Genomic DNA, 14,429 nt, shown 5'->3' with positions numbered 1-14,429 from the left:
ATATCTAACTCCTTCTCTTCTCTCATTCTTCACAACCCTTCCTATCTCTCTCTCTTTCTCTCTTTCTTATCAGGTATATTGTTTACAACTCCTTATCAATTATCTATGATGGTGCAACAGTTTCATCATCAACATCAACTAACGGTGAAGATGGATACCATGTTGATGAGGAAGAAGGAGAAGGAGAAATCAGAGAAGAACAAAACCACCAACATGGAGAAAGAGAAGCTTCAATTTCAAATACTGGACTTGAGTTGCTTGTCCTTGAGCTCTCTTCCTAAACCTTCACTTGATTTAGCTACCATTAGCAAATTGGACCTGTCTAATAACAATCTTCAGGTATGTTCGTACGTTCACATATGTAACTATCGTTTTATCGAAAAATATCTGATTTATAAATTAAAAGAGTTTCTCTATAAATTAATATATAAAAAATCATTTGACTCTTAATTTCAGGAAATACCGGAGTCGTTAACAGCGAGATTGCTGAACTTGGAGGAGTTGGACGTGCGCTCCAATCAACTCACATCTCTTCCCAACTCCATTGGCTGCCTCTCAAAGCTCAAGCTCTTGAATGTTTCTGGCAACTTCATTGAATCCCTCCCCAAAACCATTGAGAATTGCAGGTTCAATTTCTTTACTTCTTGTCCTTTTCTATTTCTCATGACAAAATATTGCACCCATGTTTTTCAATTCCACACCTCTTTTCTATTATATCATCCTAGATCCCTAATTTCGCTCTCGTCCATTTTTCCTTTCGATCTCTATATATTCTCCTTTCTACATCTCTTTTTGGGTTGTGGAGAACTTTTCACATCATCAATAATAACTCTTCTTGAAGATGCTAAGATTCTTAGATCAGTGGATAGCTGCTTTGGACTTCCTTTTATTTTCTTTTGGCATGTGATGACTTCAAACCAAGTTGATGATTAGTGTGTTATCTTATTTAACCAATAAAGCCATATTAGTTGACATTGATTAGGAGAACCACTTCACTAGAGATGAAATTAACAGTTATAAGAAAGATGATTCATCTCTATGTTGCAAACCAAAGTTTAATTGTCTACCTATTTTGTGTATATATCTTAGATGTTGACTTGTTTTATTACCCCTTTTTTTATAAAAAAAATCATTAAAAAAAATGAAAGGTGCTTTGTTTAATTATTATGAAAAATGATTAGATACAAAGTGATCATAAAAATATTCACAATGAGTTGGTATTTACCTATCAAATGAGTAAGTCCTTTCCCAACAAATATTCCTCATATCAATTTGGGTAGGTGTATATATTTATTATATTTTATAATTAAAATTTTTGAATAATTTGTAATACTTTTTTTTTATTTGTACTGTGTTTTTAAATATATTTTAATTGAATAATATGTTATATTTTTAATTAATATTTATGTTATTTTTTCCTAATACTATTAAGTTATAACATCATGTTTTATATTTGAAAAAAATCATGTTTTAACATTTTATCTATATAATAAATCTATTATGGGATTAGCATATTCATATTATTAGAAATTCAGGTAATGTAACTGTTTAAATGTCTCATAAAAATTTGGGTTAAATAACTCATCGTTTAATCATATTGAAGATAAATTAGTTAAAATTTCTATATTTTATTTATTAATTTTTATTTATTAACAATCATATTGTTTCATTGAATTTTGGATTAGTAATTCACACGAGTTTAAACGACCTTATCTAAAAGTACAAAGGAAAAATACTATATTACCATATATCTAAATCTAATTCATTGTCATCTTTGATTTGATGCCAAAGAATTCTTATTATAATTTATTTTCTTTATACTAACTCTGTAATCTGTTTTCATTTTCTTTTTAGCAAAAATAAGTATGGGTAAAAAAATATGGATTTAGTTGTAGTCTATTAGTATGATGATGAAATTTGTGAAGTGACATTTCTGTTATTGATTTTTCTCTTGCCATGGAATTACGGCATCAAATCCCGTGTACGATAGTCAACAATCCAACATCATATGTACTTTTAATATGTACTTTTAACTTTAGCATGGAAAGCTTGACAATTACAAGAAGGGAATTGACATTTTTATATAAAAATCCTTATTACATTAAATATTATATATGTTTTTAATTAAAGTATTAAATAAGCATACTTTTAGTGAAAATAATAAATATTTACGATAGGAATAAAATGTTTACATGACAAACTATATATTAATTACAGTATAATACGAATATACATAAACAGTTGGGGATGACAATTTTGCCCAAACTCATGGGTACTCGCCCGAACCCGATTCGATTTGACGGACAAAATCCGATTTGATTGGATTTGGGTTTGGGTTTGGGTTTGAGTTTTGCCCGTTACAGTAGCCATTTATGGGTTTGAGTTTGGTATTAGTTAAATCCGTGTCCATACCCGCCCAAACTCAAACCCAAAGATACTCGAAACATAAAATTACAAAAAAACTCACATACATATATATATTTATAAACTTTGTTCTTAGTGTTTGATGATTAATTGTACTTTTGTATGTTTGAGAAAGTAAACTCTAAACTATTGTTGTCTCACTTTAGTGATGGATGAGGATGATAAATAGTATTTGTTTTTTTTTTTTCTTTCTATGAATTTTACTTTTTTTTATATGAAAGTAAGTTCTGGATTGAGTTGCTACGTAACTAATGAGTTTGAGTTTCGGGTAAATCTGAAACCCAATGGATTTGGGCATGAATTTCATTTTATCGCCCATAAGGTTTGTGTTTGGGTTTGGGTTTGGGTTCTAAGATTTGGGTTTGGTAATTGTAAAACCCGTGCCTGATCCTACCCGTTGTCATCCCTATAAACAGTTGGTAATTTTTTTAATTTGTTTGTCAAGAGAAAGGTTACACGTGCTTAATACTACCTCCGGTCCTATTTATAAGCAACAAAAAAAAATTCACATAGCTTAAGAAATGTAGTTAAACTAGATAAATGCATTAAATTTGTCTTAAATCAAAATAAGCTTCCAAAATTACCCTTTGTTATTAGTGTTGGAAAGTGGGAAAGTGGGAAACTCCCTCCGTGTCCAAAATGAGGCATGGTTTCCTTAATCTGTCTCCTTGGAGGTGGTGGGTGGTGGGCTCTAGTAGTAGGATCTTTGTTGTTACCTTGTAATTTTTTTAATTTTCTTTCGTCTTATTTTCTACTACTTGTATTGGGTTTAAGTACTCCTTGTGCTTCATTTCAATATAACATATTACTTATAAAAAAAATAAGAAGGGAGGGAGTAGTATCAAATATCAAGTTGTGTCAATCCGTAATCATTAAATTGTTCTTCCTTTTTTTCCTATAAGAATGAAGAATCAGCTCAGCTTAATCAATACGATAAGAGGAAATTAAACTGAGATACCACAAATTAAATTGAGATAACAGTTTGAACAGTTCCTCCCTGCTCTATTTGTCATTAAAGTTTGCTTGTATATCAAACAAAATTGAAGGTGCATGGATGTAAATGCGTATTAAAGTCCTTGATATTTTAGTTGAAAATTCAGAGACTTAAACAAAGACTCTGACTCTAGGAGGCTAGATGGTCCCAATTTCAATTTTTTACCGACGAATGATTTAGTTGATTTAAGTGGTACATACTTTATTTTTTTAAGTAGTGTATCGTGTCTAAGTCTTATGAATTGCAAAATAAATAAATAAAACTTTATTGAAAAAGTTAACCCACTAAAATGTGAATGTGTCTAATTTCAACATGAATGTTTTATCTCATAAAAATGAAAAATCCAACAATCGATATTTATCTTTAATTTAATTTCATGTATATTGTACGCTTAACTCATAAAAATCCAACTATAGATACATACAGTCCTAATAGTTAATACTTCCTCATCTTGTTCATATTGATTAGACGGTTCATTCTTTTTAACATGAATGAGTGCTAACTATGAATTTTGACCCACCAGTGCCTTAGAAGAACTGAATGCCAATTTCAACAAGTTGAGCAAGCTGCCAGACACAATTGGGTTTGAGCTCATAAACCTCAAGAAGCTCGCAGTCAATTCCAACAAGTTGGTGCTCCTTCCAAGCTCTACCTCTCACCTAACAGCTCTAACGGTTCTCGACGCACGCCTGAACTGTCTCAGAGCTCTCCCCGAAAACCTTGAGAATCTCATCAACCTAGAGACCCTCAATGTGAGTCAGAACTTCCGGTACCTGGACACACTCCCCTACTCCATAGGGCTCCTCCTGTCCCTGGTTGAACTGGATGTTAGCTACAACAATATCAAGACCTTGCCTGACTCCATTGGGTGCCTCATGAAGCTCCAAAAGCTAAGTGTGGAAGGAAACCCACTTGTTTCACCTCCAATGGAAGTGGTGGAGCAGGGGCTACATGTGGTTAAGGAATTCATGTGCCATAAGATGAACTCAGAACATAAAATCCCAACCAAGAGGTCATGGATAAGGAAACTGGTTAAATTGGGGACCTTCAATGGATACGAGAGAAGAGGGAAACGATCAGAACACAAAGGTATCGACATGCTTCAGTATCAACCCATCAATGGTCTTGCTACACCAGGCTTCTTGGGGAAGTTTTCACCTCTTCGCCTATTCTCACCCCGCCGTTCCTTCAGTCGAGAAGCAACTGAATACTTCTGAAAATCCCTGTCTGTTGAAGAGTTTTACTCAGTGTGTTGAATTCTACAATCAAGCGTGTGATATATAGGAATGGGGACGATAGCTGGTTAGGTTGTATGTATCAGAATAGGAGAGTGCATGTATATGATTTGAAAATGGTTGAGTGGTTTGTGAAACTTTGTATGCCTATTTATATAAAGTATATTCAGATGTTAAATTAATAGCTGAAAACAAAATAAAATGGGCGAGTCTAGTTTTTTCTTTCCCCGGTTTCTTGATCAACAAGACTACAAAGTGGGTGCCTCATGAAACTTTGATGCGTTCATGCTCCTTTTTGGGACGCAGTGCTAATCTATAATCTATAATAGTATAATTGCAGCTTCAAGGTAATTGCTTTGAAACAGATCATCATTGGCAATCGAACGAGAAAAACTCGAAGGTAACTGATTTGCGAGACTTCAAAGTGGTTAAATTCAATCGATACAAAACAGCTCTTGCAAATATAATTTCTAAGGAGACGGGGGGATTTGGGTTGAGGGATTAATACCTAAATAGCAGTAAGATGATTGGAAAGCAGTCACCATATGCAAGTAAAAGCAAGCACATCAGAGCAAAAAAGTGAAAAACTAATCCCATCAGTTCTGGTATCCATTTCCATCTTTTGACTAGATTAAGCACAAACGCTGAGCACAGTGCATCCAGCCTCAACATAAGAAGGATCAGTGAAAAAAAAAACTCGAACACAGAAATATCTTGCCATGGCGCAAACCAACCATTAGCAGTGAAAAAATAATGCACCAAATTTCATGAGTTTTGATCCTTGAGTAACATATCTCAAGCATTAAAGAAATAAGTATATAATACATGGATATATGTATAGAAAATTCAACAGCTTGTAAAGTTACAAAAACACAACCTAACATTATGCTGAGAGAGAATAAAAAAAGTTCAAAGCTACATATTTAGCACACCTATCATTGTGAAGAACAAGGGTCAAAATTGAGAAGTAATGGCCACAAGTCCACAAGAACTCAATACCCTTAATGTTAAGCCCTATACTGGACCATGTTGGAAGTAAGGTGGTGAGACGAAATTCAGTTGAGTGATTAAGGGGATTCCACAACCAAGTGCCATGGGAGAGGGAGAAGAAGAATGATGGAATACAGTATTAATTGGGAATTTGGATACGAGGGAAGGCAAGGGGAGAAGAGAGGCAGGTTGGGGAAGTGTGGGAGAAAACGAAGCCCTGCTCTTACATGGGCTACTTGTATTTTCTTTACATCCTCAAGACTTTCGTACATTGCCCTTGTACATAGTCATAACAGCTTCTTATCTATCTATCCGTGGCTTCCAATTCTATCACCCACTCATCCCAAACACTAAATCCAAATGTGACCTTAAATCCTTTTCCCCCTGCCCCCCCTAGGCCTAAGACTTAGTATGGGGAGTGGGATACTAGGGTAAGGTAGGGGCAAAGCAGCGACAGTGGTAATCAACCCTAATCTGCATCTAGGCTATCAAAGCCTTAATTTATTTCAACCGTAAAAAAAATGATAACATGATAACGAAAATCCATATTCAACAAAAAGGGGTGCAATTATCAAGTATATTTGATGTCTATGACAACAACCCTAAACCAAATATAGGGAAGGAATGATTATCATAGTCCATGAACAATGAAAAGGAATGTGCTTCAGATAAACTACTATGTCCAGGTACGTAAATTTTGGCATTATGTTAATTCAAAGAAATGACTAGAGAAACTTTTTCTTGGTACAAAGGAGGCCAACGACCAGGTGCACATAGGGGGAAGTAAGCTAAATAAAAGGCAATGTGACTGAGTCAGAATCCAATCCCAGGACCAAGCAATACCCAGAGGGACTTGATTACAATTTGAGCCAATGGTCTGACTCTAGAGGAAAACTTTTTAATTGAACCAAAAGGTGCCAGACTTGAAAAACGTTTATCATGTTCTGTACCTCTGAGTACTAAGTATTGACTATGGGGCACAATAGATAGCAAATGTATGACTAAAAAAAAAAAGCCAGCATTATCTTAAGAAGTATTTGCAATTTGAAGAGAGCAGGACTACACAGCAGGAAATGGAACATACACAATCAGAGGTATACCACCTTACGAGCAAGAGCAAGAGGAAAAGCAAGATCATCTCACAGTAAACAAGAAAAGCATCGATACAAAATCAATTAGCCACAATACAAACAGCCAATCCATAGACAAATCTGCACTCCCAATTTGCCTGCTTAATGTTGCATTTTTCTGCCAGAATGGCCTCTGATCCTACTCAGACAGCGGAGTGACATAGGAATATGTCTCTCCATTCCAAGACACACATTTGCACATCAAACTAATATATTAACAAAGAAAACATCGTATCTATCGACATATACACACATAAAAGGACGATGATGCCACAGTTCATGAAGCAACAAGCAACATTGCCCCCCTAGGCAAACATGTTTCAGCCACAAGTAACACAACCCATAATTCAACAATGCATATATGCGCGAAAAATGTTACCACAATTTCAAGGATTACCAATCCAACTAAATCACTTAGAACATAAATAACATCACCAAATTCAGATCCATTTACTATCAGCATTTCAATCCAGTAACCCTATAGAGCAAATTATGAGTCTAGAAAATTCGAAAATCTCAGGTACAATCAAACTACGAATCGAATGCGAAACGAAAGCGAATTCATCTAAGATAAGCAGGGATCTTGATACGGATGAAGAGCATACTCATTACATAAGCAAGAAGAACGGAGGTGATACCGGCGGAGGCATATGAAACCTTGACGGATCTAGCGCGGTTGCGATCCAGAGCGAGATCGAGGAGTATGATGCCAACACCGCCGAGAACGAACATGAATCCAGAGGACAAGCCTTCGATGATGTACTGACCGTTGACACGGCCGGACATGAAGACGACGGGCTTCACGGCGCCGGTGTAAGGGTCCTGGGTGGAGCCGATGCCTGGAGGCTCGACGATGATGTCGTAGACGATGCCGGAGACGACCATGAAGTAGGTGAGGAGGACGAAAGCGAAGACGAGGTTGGCGGAGGGGAGGGTCAGTGACGGCAGCTTCAGGCGGAGGCGAGGCAGGCGGAGGAAGCTGAATGGGAGGATCCGAAGTAGATGGAAGATCGGATCTATCGATGCGGCGGAGGAGGAGTCGGTGTTGCCGGAGTTGGAGCTCTGCTGAGCCGGGTTCTCCGATTTGGGTCGCATTTTTTGCGGGTCGGGTTTCGCGGTGTCGATTGGAAGAGAGGAGGAAATTTATGTCAGTGTGGGAGTGGCATTCACTTGTTTAAGATGGATTTTTTCTTCTTCTTATGTAGTCGATTTAATTTTAAAATGTTTATTAAGCTTATTATATAAAAACTAAGAAATTTATTAAATAATTTCAATCATTTAGCTTTTCTCTGTTAAAAAAAAATGTTTTTGACTATCAAATTGTTTTTTATCTCTAAGTTTTTTTTTAAGGCAAATGTTAGTTGTTAGAAATGTTAGTAAATTAATCATATATGCTCGAGTCTAAAATGATCCCTTAAAAAAATCTTTCTTTTTGTTTACTCATATTCATAATGGTGGATCAAGTTCAATACTTCATTGAATCTTAGACACATAAACAACACTCTCTTAATTAATCTTTGTGCGAAATTCACCAAAGTCTTGATTAAAAATAAGTGGATTGTACCAAGCATATAATTTCTTTTTGATTTGGAAATTTGGAAGATATGTATTACATGTATAGTGCAAAGCCAACAAAATTAGTATATATTGAGTTGTTTGGATGACAATTTACACGTTATGATTATATTGTGAGGCTGTCTATACCTCCATTGTATTATAATCTCATTTAAGGCTTTGCTAGTTTTTTGGTCCTTTTGAGGTGGACTGTATATCTTTCACATTTTTCTCATCAATATATATATTTTTCTTCAAAATTTTTTTTTAACCCTAGGAGATGAGCTAGATAAATTTTAAAGGCTTACAATTGACATTTTTCAGAAAAGCGATTGAAGACATGGGTGGAGACCTATTGTGGAGCCTGCACCAGTGAAGGCGAAGCTTCTACTTCATCCCCTTTCTATGGAAAACTTAAGTTCGCGCAAGTGACATGTGAGACGCTAATATGCTTTTCTGAAATGAAAATGAGTGTCAAATTAACACCTTAATTTAATGAGTGTCAAATTAACACCTTAATTTAATGAGTGTTAAATTAACACGTGACCTTCACGTGCAACCTCTGATAGCACATTATGTTGAACGTTGCTAAGGTGAACTCTTATAAAACAAGGAACTAAACTTGAAATACAAGAGGCTAGGTTCTCATTATCATTGAGAAATCCATCTTGCTTCTGGAATCCTCTGTTGCCCTCGGTGTGCACCAGAGTCTTCCGTTGCTCGGTTCTTGACAAGCAGCTCGACCGTTGTGCCCTTCTCCTTCTTCCTAGTAAGCGATTGAAGTAGGTACGTTTCTATTCTGCTTGTTTCTTGAAGACTATTTCCAATTTCTTTATTTCTTTGTTTCTTTCTTTAAGATGTTATCATCGACATTATGTTAGTTTTTTGAACCTGCTTTGAATAGCATTGAATTGAATATTTAGGTCATTATAAACGAGGTGTTCGACAAAATGTGTATATGAATTGATTGAATTCTTTCAACGCTTTCCCCCTTATGTATTTAACCCACCCAGCTCGGCTACCTGGCCATGTCGACCAATCCACCACCACCACTAGCAAAGAGACCGAGGGAGGAGGGTCCATCGTCCTCCAACCCCAACCCCGAAAAGTTCTGACGAGTTGGAACTTAAAATTGAAGCGGCTTTTTATCCAAAAACATACCCATTATGTTTAAGGTACAAGGGTGATGTCATTTAATTCAAGGTTCTCTGTTTGGCAATGAAGATGAAATTTGAGAATCATCTTTGTGTAGAAACTGTGAAGAACATTACTACAAACTTTATCCAATTTATTGTGTTTTCCCACCCAAGTGATCTACATTTGGTATTAACTTTCCTCAAGAACCGAGTTCTCATTTATGCAGTTTACATCAAAAAGATGTGGTTGATTTGGGAATGACCACAACTGAATTTTCTAACTCAATTTATGAGTCAATGGGTCATCCTAACATGGAGTAATTACTCCAGGTAATTCTTGTTTGAAATATTTTATTTATATTAGGTCAAAATTGATACTAATTTTTAATTAATTCATTTGTGTGAGATGTATCTTTTTCGTAATCAGCATTATATATTATTGTTTACTAGTCCTAAATAATATGAGAATAGAAATGATTATGGAAAGACTTGCAAAATTAGCGCGTACAAGGAATCCACCAACATTCCCGCAAACTTTGATTGTTTCAAAGGTCTTTGAAACTTTTCTTCTTATCCAAGATGTAAGTTTGTGCACTCAATCCTCTCCTATGTATTGTATGGTGTTTTATTGGTATAAGCATTGAGAATGTATTTTTTCTAATCTAAGAAACCTCCTCAGTTGGATACAAAAAGTGAAACAGATGATATCGCGTATGCGTAACACAACTGCTGTGTACGCCTTTTATTTCGTATGTTACTTTTATCAAACTATACTTAATTAATTGTGGGTTGTAATTTTAGTTAATTGATTAATGATTAACTTACATCTTTGTTTTAATTTTTTTTCCTAGTCTGATGCCCTTGCTAGACTGACCAAGTTGATTTTATGGGTTGCATTTGGCCGTGCGGCAGTTCATTCTGGCTCGTCTCCAGCTGGTGTAAGCATTTTCTATTTTTCCAACATCTATCAGGAATCTTTGTCAAGAAACTATCAGGAACATCACGACGAACATTATACAATGTAATTTGTGGTTCGTTTGATTTGGTTCATGTTTTCTGCTTCATACATCATCAATGGCAAGACTAATTTATATCTTTGTGTGCACCAGAGTCCTCCATTGCTCAGTTCTTGACATGCTGCTTGACCGTTGTGTCCTTCTCTTCCTTGCTAGAAAGCAATTGAAGTAGGTATGTTTCTATTCTGCTTGTTTCTTGAGGACTAATTTTAATTTCTTTCTTTGTTTCTTTCTTTAAGATATTATCATTAGCATTATGTTAGTTTTTTGTTCCCTGCTCTGAATAGCATTGAATTGAATATTTTGAATCCACACCTATGTCATTGAAAATGAGTTGTCTGACAAAATGTGTCCATGAATTGATTGAATTCATTACCTTGTTCTATCTAATTTTAGGTTGGAGACAATGACCGGTAGATCTCCGAAATTGGTTGAATCCCCGACGGATGGAAACGAGGATCCTCATGAAATTTTGCTTCCTAGTGGAAGCTTGACTCTTAGAACTTTTTTTGTATCCGACCACAATGTTGACAAATATGGGCTGGCTATCTACTTGGCTTGCAAGACTATCATTGAGTTAACTTGCTCAAGAGAGATTTGTGCCATGTGGTGCTCAATGGTGGCTAATCTCATCTTTATTTTTGCTTTTTTTTGTGTGATTTATTTGGATTTCTAATTTTATGATGTTTGGTTGAACCCACTCGAATAAACCCTAGCCCGGTCAACCTGAAACCCGCGAAAACTAAGACCATCGACGGACGATGGCGGATCTAGACTTTTTCGTAATTTCAATCGTTTGAAACCAACATACAGGCCCGAATACGTCCGAACTCATCTGATGGACAATCCTTAATAGGGGAACCTAGTCCTACGTTTCAAAAATTCTTGCAACGTTACCCGTTATGTATTCAACCCACCCAACTCCGGCTACCCAACCATGTCGACCAATCCACCACCACCAACACCATCACCAAAGAGGCCGAGGGATGAGGGTTCATCGTCCTCCAACCCTAACCCACCGAAAAAGTTCTGACGAGTTGGATCTTGAAATTGAAGTGGTTTTTCATCCTGAAACATATCGATTATGTTTAAGGTTTGAGGGTGAAACCATTCAATTCATGGTTCTCTGCCTAACAATGGAGATACTGTTTTGAGCAAAATTATCAACATGGTAAAAGTTGATGTCAGATTGACGATGACACTAAACGTTTCCAACGCAGCTTTTTTATATCAAGAAGCCCTCAATGAGAGAGATGGTAGAGGTGAAGTTGTTGTAATAGCCTTATCAGGAGAAGACAACAACACATATGATGGGTTGTTCTATAAAGCTATATGATGGGTTGTTCTATAAAGCTATTTTGTTAGGAGAGGGAACTAAGGCGTCATTTGGAAACTACAACGAAGAAGCTGTCGCAGCTGCATTTGAGAGTTGGAAAAAAGCGACGAAAGAATATTTTGAAGCATGGAAGGTTAAAATAATCCGCAAAGATCCATTGAATGCTGCCGTTTTGGATGAAATCATTGCTCCAGAAACATTTTCTCTAAGGAAGCCGACCTTTAATATATATATATATTTAAAGGAATTTTGAATTGCTATACCACCAATGTTGGTTCTATTGATGTAAAGATTTTCTTTGACAGTTCTAATCCAACCAGGAATTAGATGTTACACTGACATACTAGGAAATCAACCCATGAGGCTTTGTACAAATTGTTGGATAATCCAAAACTATGTCAATTTTACACATTGTAAATATCTTTCTAAAAAAACAATGGAGATGATATTGAGAATTATCTTCGTGTAGAAATTGTGAAAAACATTACTGTAAACTTCATTTGACTTGTTGTGTTTGCCCACCCAAGTAATCTACATTTGGTATTGACTTTCCTCAAAAAACAGAGTTTTTATTCATGATAGTTTAAATAAAAAAGATATGGCGGATTTGAGAATGACCACAACTGAATTTTCTAACTCAATTTATGAGTCAATAAGTCATCCTAACATGGGGCAATTACTCTAGAAAATTCTTGTTTTAATTATTTTATTTCTATCAGGTCAAAATTGATCCTAATTTTTAATTAATTCTTTTGTGTAAGATGTGTCTTCTTCCTAAACATTGTAAGGTTGCAAAGTCAGCCCGTATCAGAAACCCACCAACATTCCCACAAACATTGACCGTTTTAAAGGTCGTTGAAACATTTCTTTTTATCCAACAAGTAAGTTTGTGCAATCAATCCTCTCATATGTATTGTATGGTGGTTTATTGGTCTAAGAATTAACATGATATTGTTTATAATCCTAGAAACCTTCACCTTATGAAAGTAAAACTAATGATATTGCTTATGCGTAACGCAACTGCTCAAGAAGCCTTTTACTCGGCTCAGTTCGTATATCAATTTTATTAAACTAATGATATCGCTTTTGTGTGTTGCATTTGGTCGCACGCAGTTCATTCTGCCTCGTCTCTCGCTTGGGTAAGCATTTTCTATTTTTCCTACATCTATTAAGAATCTTGATCAAGAAACTATCAAGAACATCACGACAAATATCATACAATTTGATTTCTGGTTCGTTTAATTTAGTTCACATTTTCTGTTTCATTAATCATCAATGAGAAGAATAGTACATATTTCCTGCATCCTTCGGGCCTTCCTCCTAAAATATTATTGTTTATTTGTTCTAAATAGGATATGATAATAGTAACGATTATAACAAGACTTCAAAATCATCTTATCGCAAACAAACACCTATATGCAAATCGTTGACAGTTGCAATATTTAAAAAAGAAAAAATTACACCACAAATCCTGCCTCTAAAATGTGTTATGTGTTCTTAATTCATTATGAATTGTAATTTCAGTTGATTGATTAACTTACATCTCTGTTTTAATTTTTTTTCTAGTCCGACCCCCTTGCTAGATTGACAAAGGTGATTTTGAGGGTTGCTTTCGGATCTTCATGAAATTTCGCTTCCTAGTGGAAGCTTGACTCTCCAGAGTTTTTATGTCTCCAACCACAATGTTGATAAATATGGAATGTCTATCTTGTTGGCTTGCAAGACTATCAGTGAGTCAATTTGCTCAGGAGATATTTGTGCCATGTGAGGCTAAATGGTTGGCGGTCATGGACCCGACACTTACTGATGAAGTGAAAAAGGCATTGGAGAAAATAGGTTTGGACCCTAATAAAGACGAGTTTTTACTTGATCATGCCCAATACAACAAAGTTCCTGACATGACTTTGTCGTCGCTTCTTGCCACTTACGGGGGTTGTGTTCTTGTGCTTTTGACTTTTAAAATTACTTAGTTTCTCTAATTTGCTTCATTTGGTCTGGTCGACTGAACCAGGTCTGAGTGAAAAAAAAATCAGCCCAATACCAAATATAAAACCCACTATAAAACTAGAAATCCAAATAAGTCACTCAAAAAATTGAGGCTGGGCTGGTAAAAACCATCATAAAAAATTCTATCTCGTTCAACCTGAAACCTGCGAAATTTGAGACCATCGGCGGATGGTGGCAGATATAGACTTTTTGGTAATTTTAACCGTTTGAAACCGACATATAGGCCCGAATCCTAGAAATTTCACATTTTTCGTTTGATATATAAAACTTACATTTTTATGTCAAGAGTACCATTTGTTCAAGTAAAAGCAAAGGCTTTTTGAAAAAAAAAAACAGGTTTAATTTGAAATTTAGAAAAAGTGTTTTTAAGCTGCAAATTAGAAAAGAAACATGGTCGTTCAAGTTTCAAGTAAGGACTTCCTTTTTCTAATTAGAGGAGAAGCAAGGGATTGCAGGACTCCAAATTACTTTCATCATTTATGGCATATTCTACTAGGCAGGCTACACCACCCTTCTATTGATTAAACCAAATGAAAATTCAGATATAGTAACGATGACAAATATTCATTTATGCTGGAAACTATAACTAGGAGGAGCCTAGCAGCTA

At 35.6% G+C, this 14,429-nt stretch overlaps 2 protein-coding genes across 2 annotated transcripts; one reads left to right on the top strand and one right to left on the bottom strand.

Moving 5' to 3' along the window:
* Nucleotides 1-21: 21 nt before the first annotated feature.
* On the top strand, nt 22-4,879 carry LOC130723062 (plant intracellular Ras-group-related LRR protein 6-like). The gene is made up of 3 exons (XM_057573983.1): nt 22-339; nt 457-626; nt 3,942-4,879. The coding sequence occupies exons 1-3, from the start codon at nt 106-108 to the stop codon at nt 4,633-4,635; spliced, it is 1,098 nt and encodes a 365-aa protein (XP_057429966.1). The 5' UTR covers nt 22-105; the 3' UTR covers nt 4,636-4,879.
* Nucleotides 4,880-7,166: 2,287 nt separating this feature from the next.
* LOC130723063 (uncharacterized) lies at nt 7,167-7,960 on the bottom strand. Its single transcript, XM_057573984.1, has one exon. The coding sequence runs from the start codon at nt 7,866-7,868 to the stop codon at nt 7,335-7,337; it is 534 nt and encodes a 177-aa protein (XP_057429967.1). The 5' UTR covers nt 7,869-7,960; the 3' UTR covers nt 7,167-7,334.
* Between the last annotated feature and the right edge of the window lie 6,469 nt (nt 7,961-14,429).

Source organism: Lotus japonicus, chromosome 6, assembly GCF_012489685.1.
Source record: "Lotus japonicus ecotype B-129 chromosome 6, LjGifu_v1.2".
Lineage (NCBI taxonomy): Eukaryota > Viridiplantae > Streptophyta > Magnoliopsida > Fabales > Fabaceae > Lotus > Lotus japonicus.
This window is presented reverse-complemented; position numbering and strand designations above follow the sequence as displayed.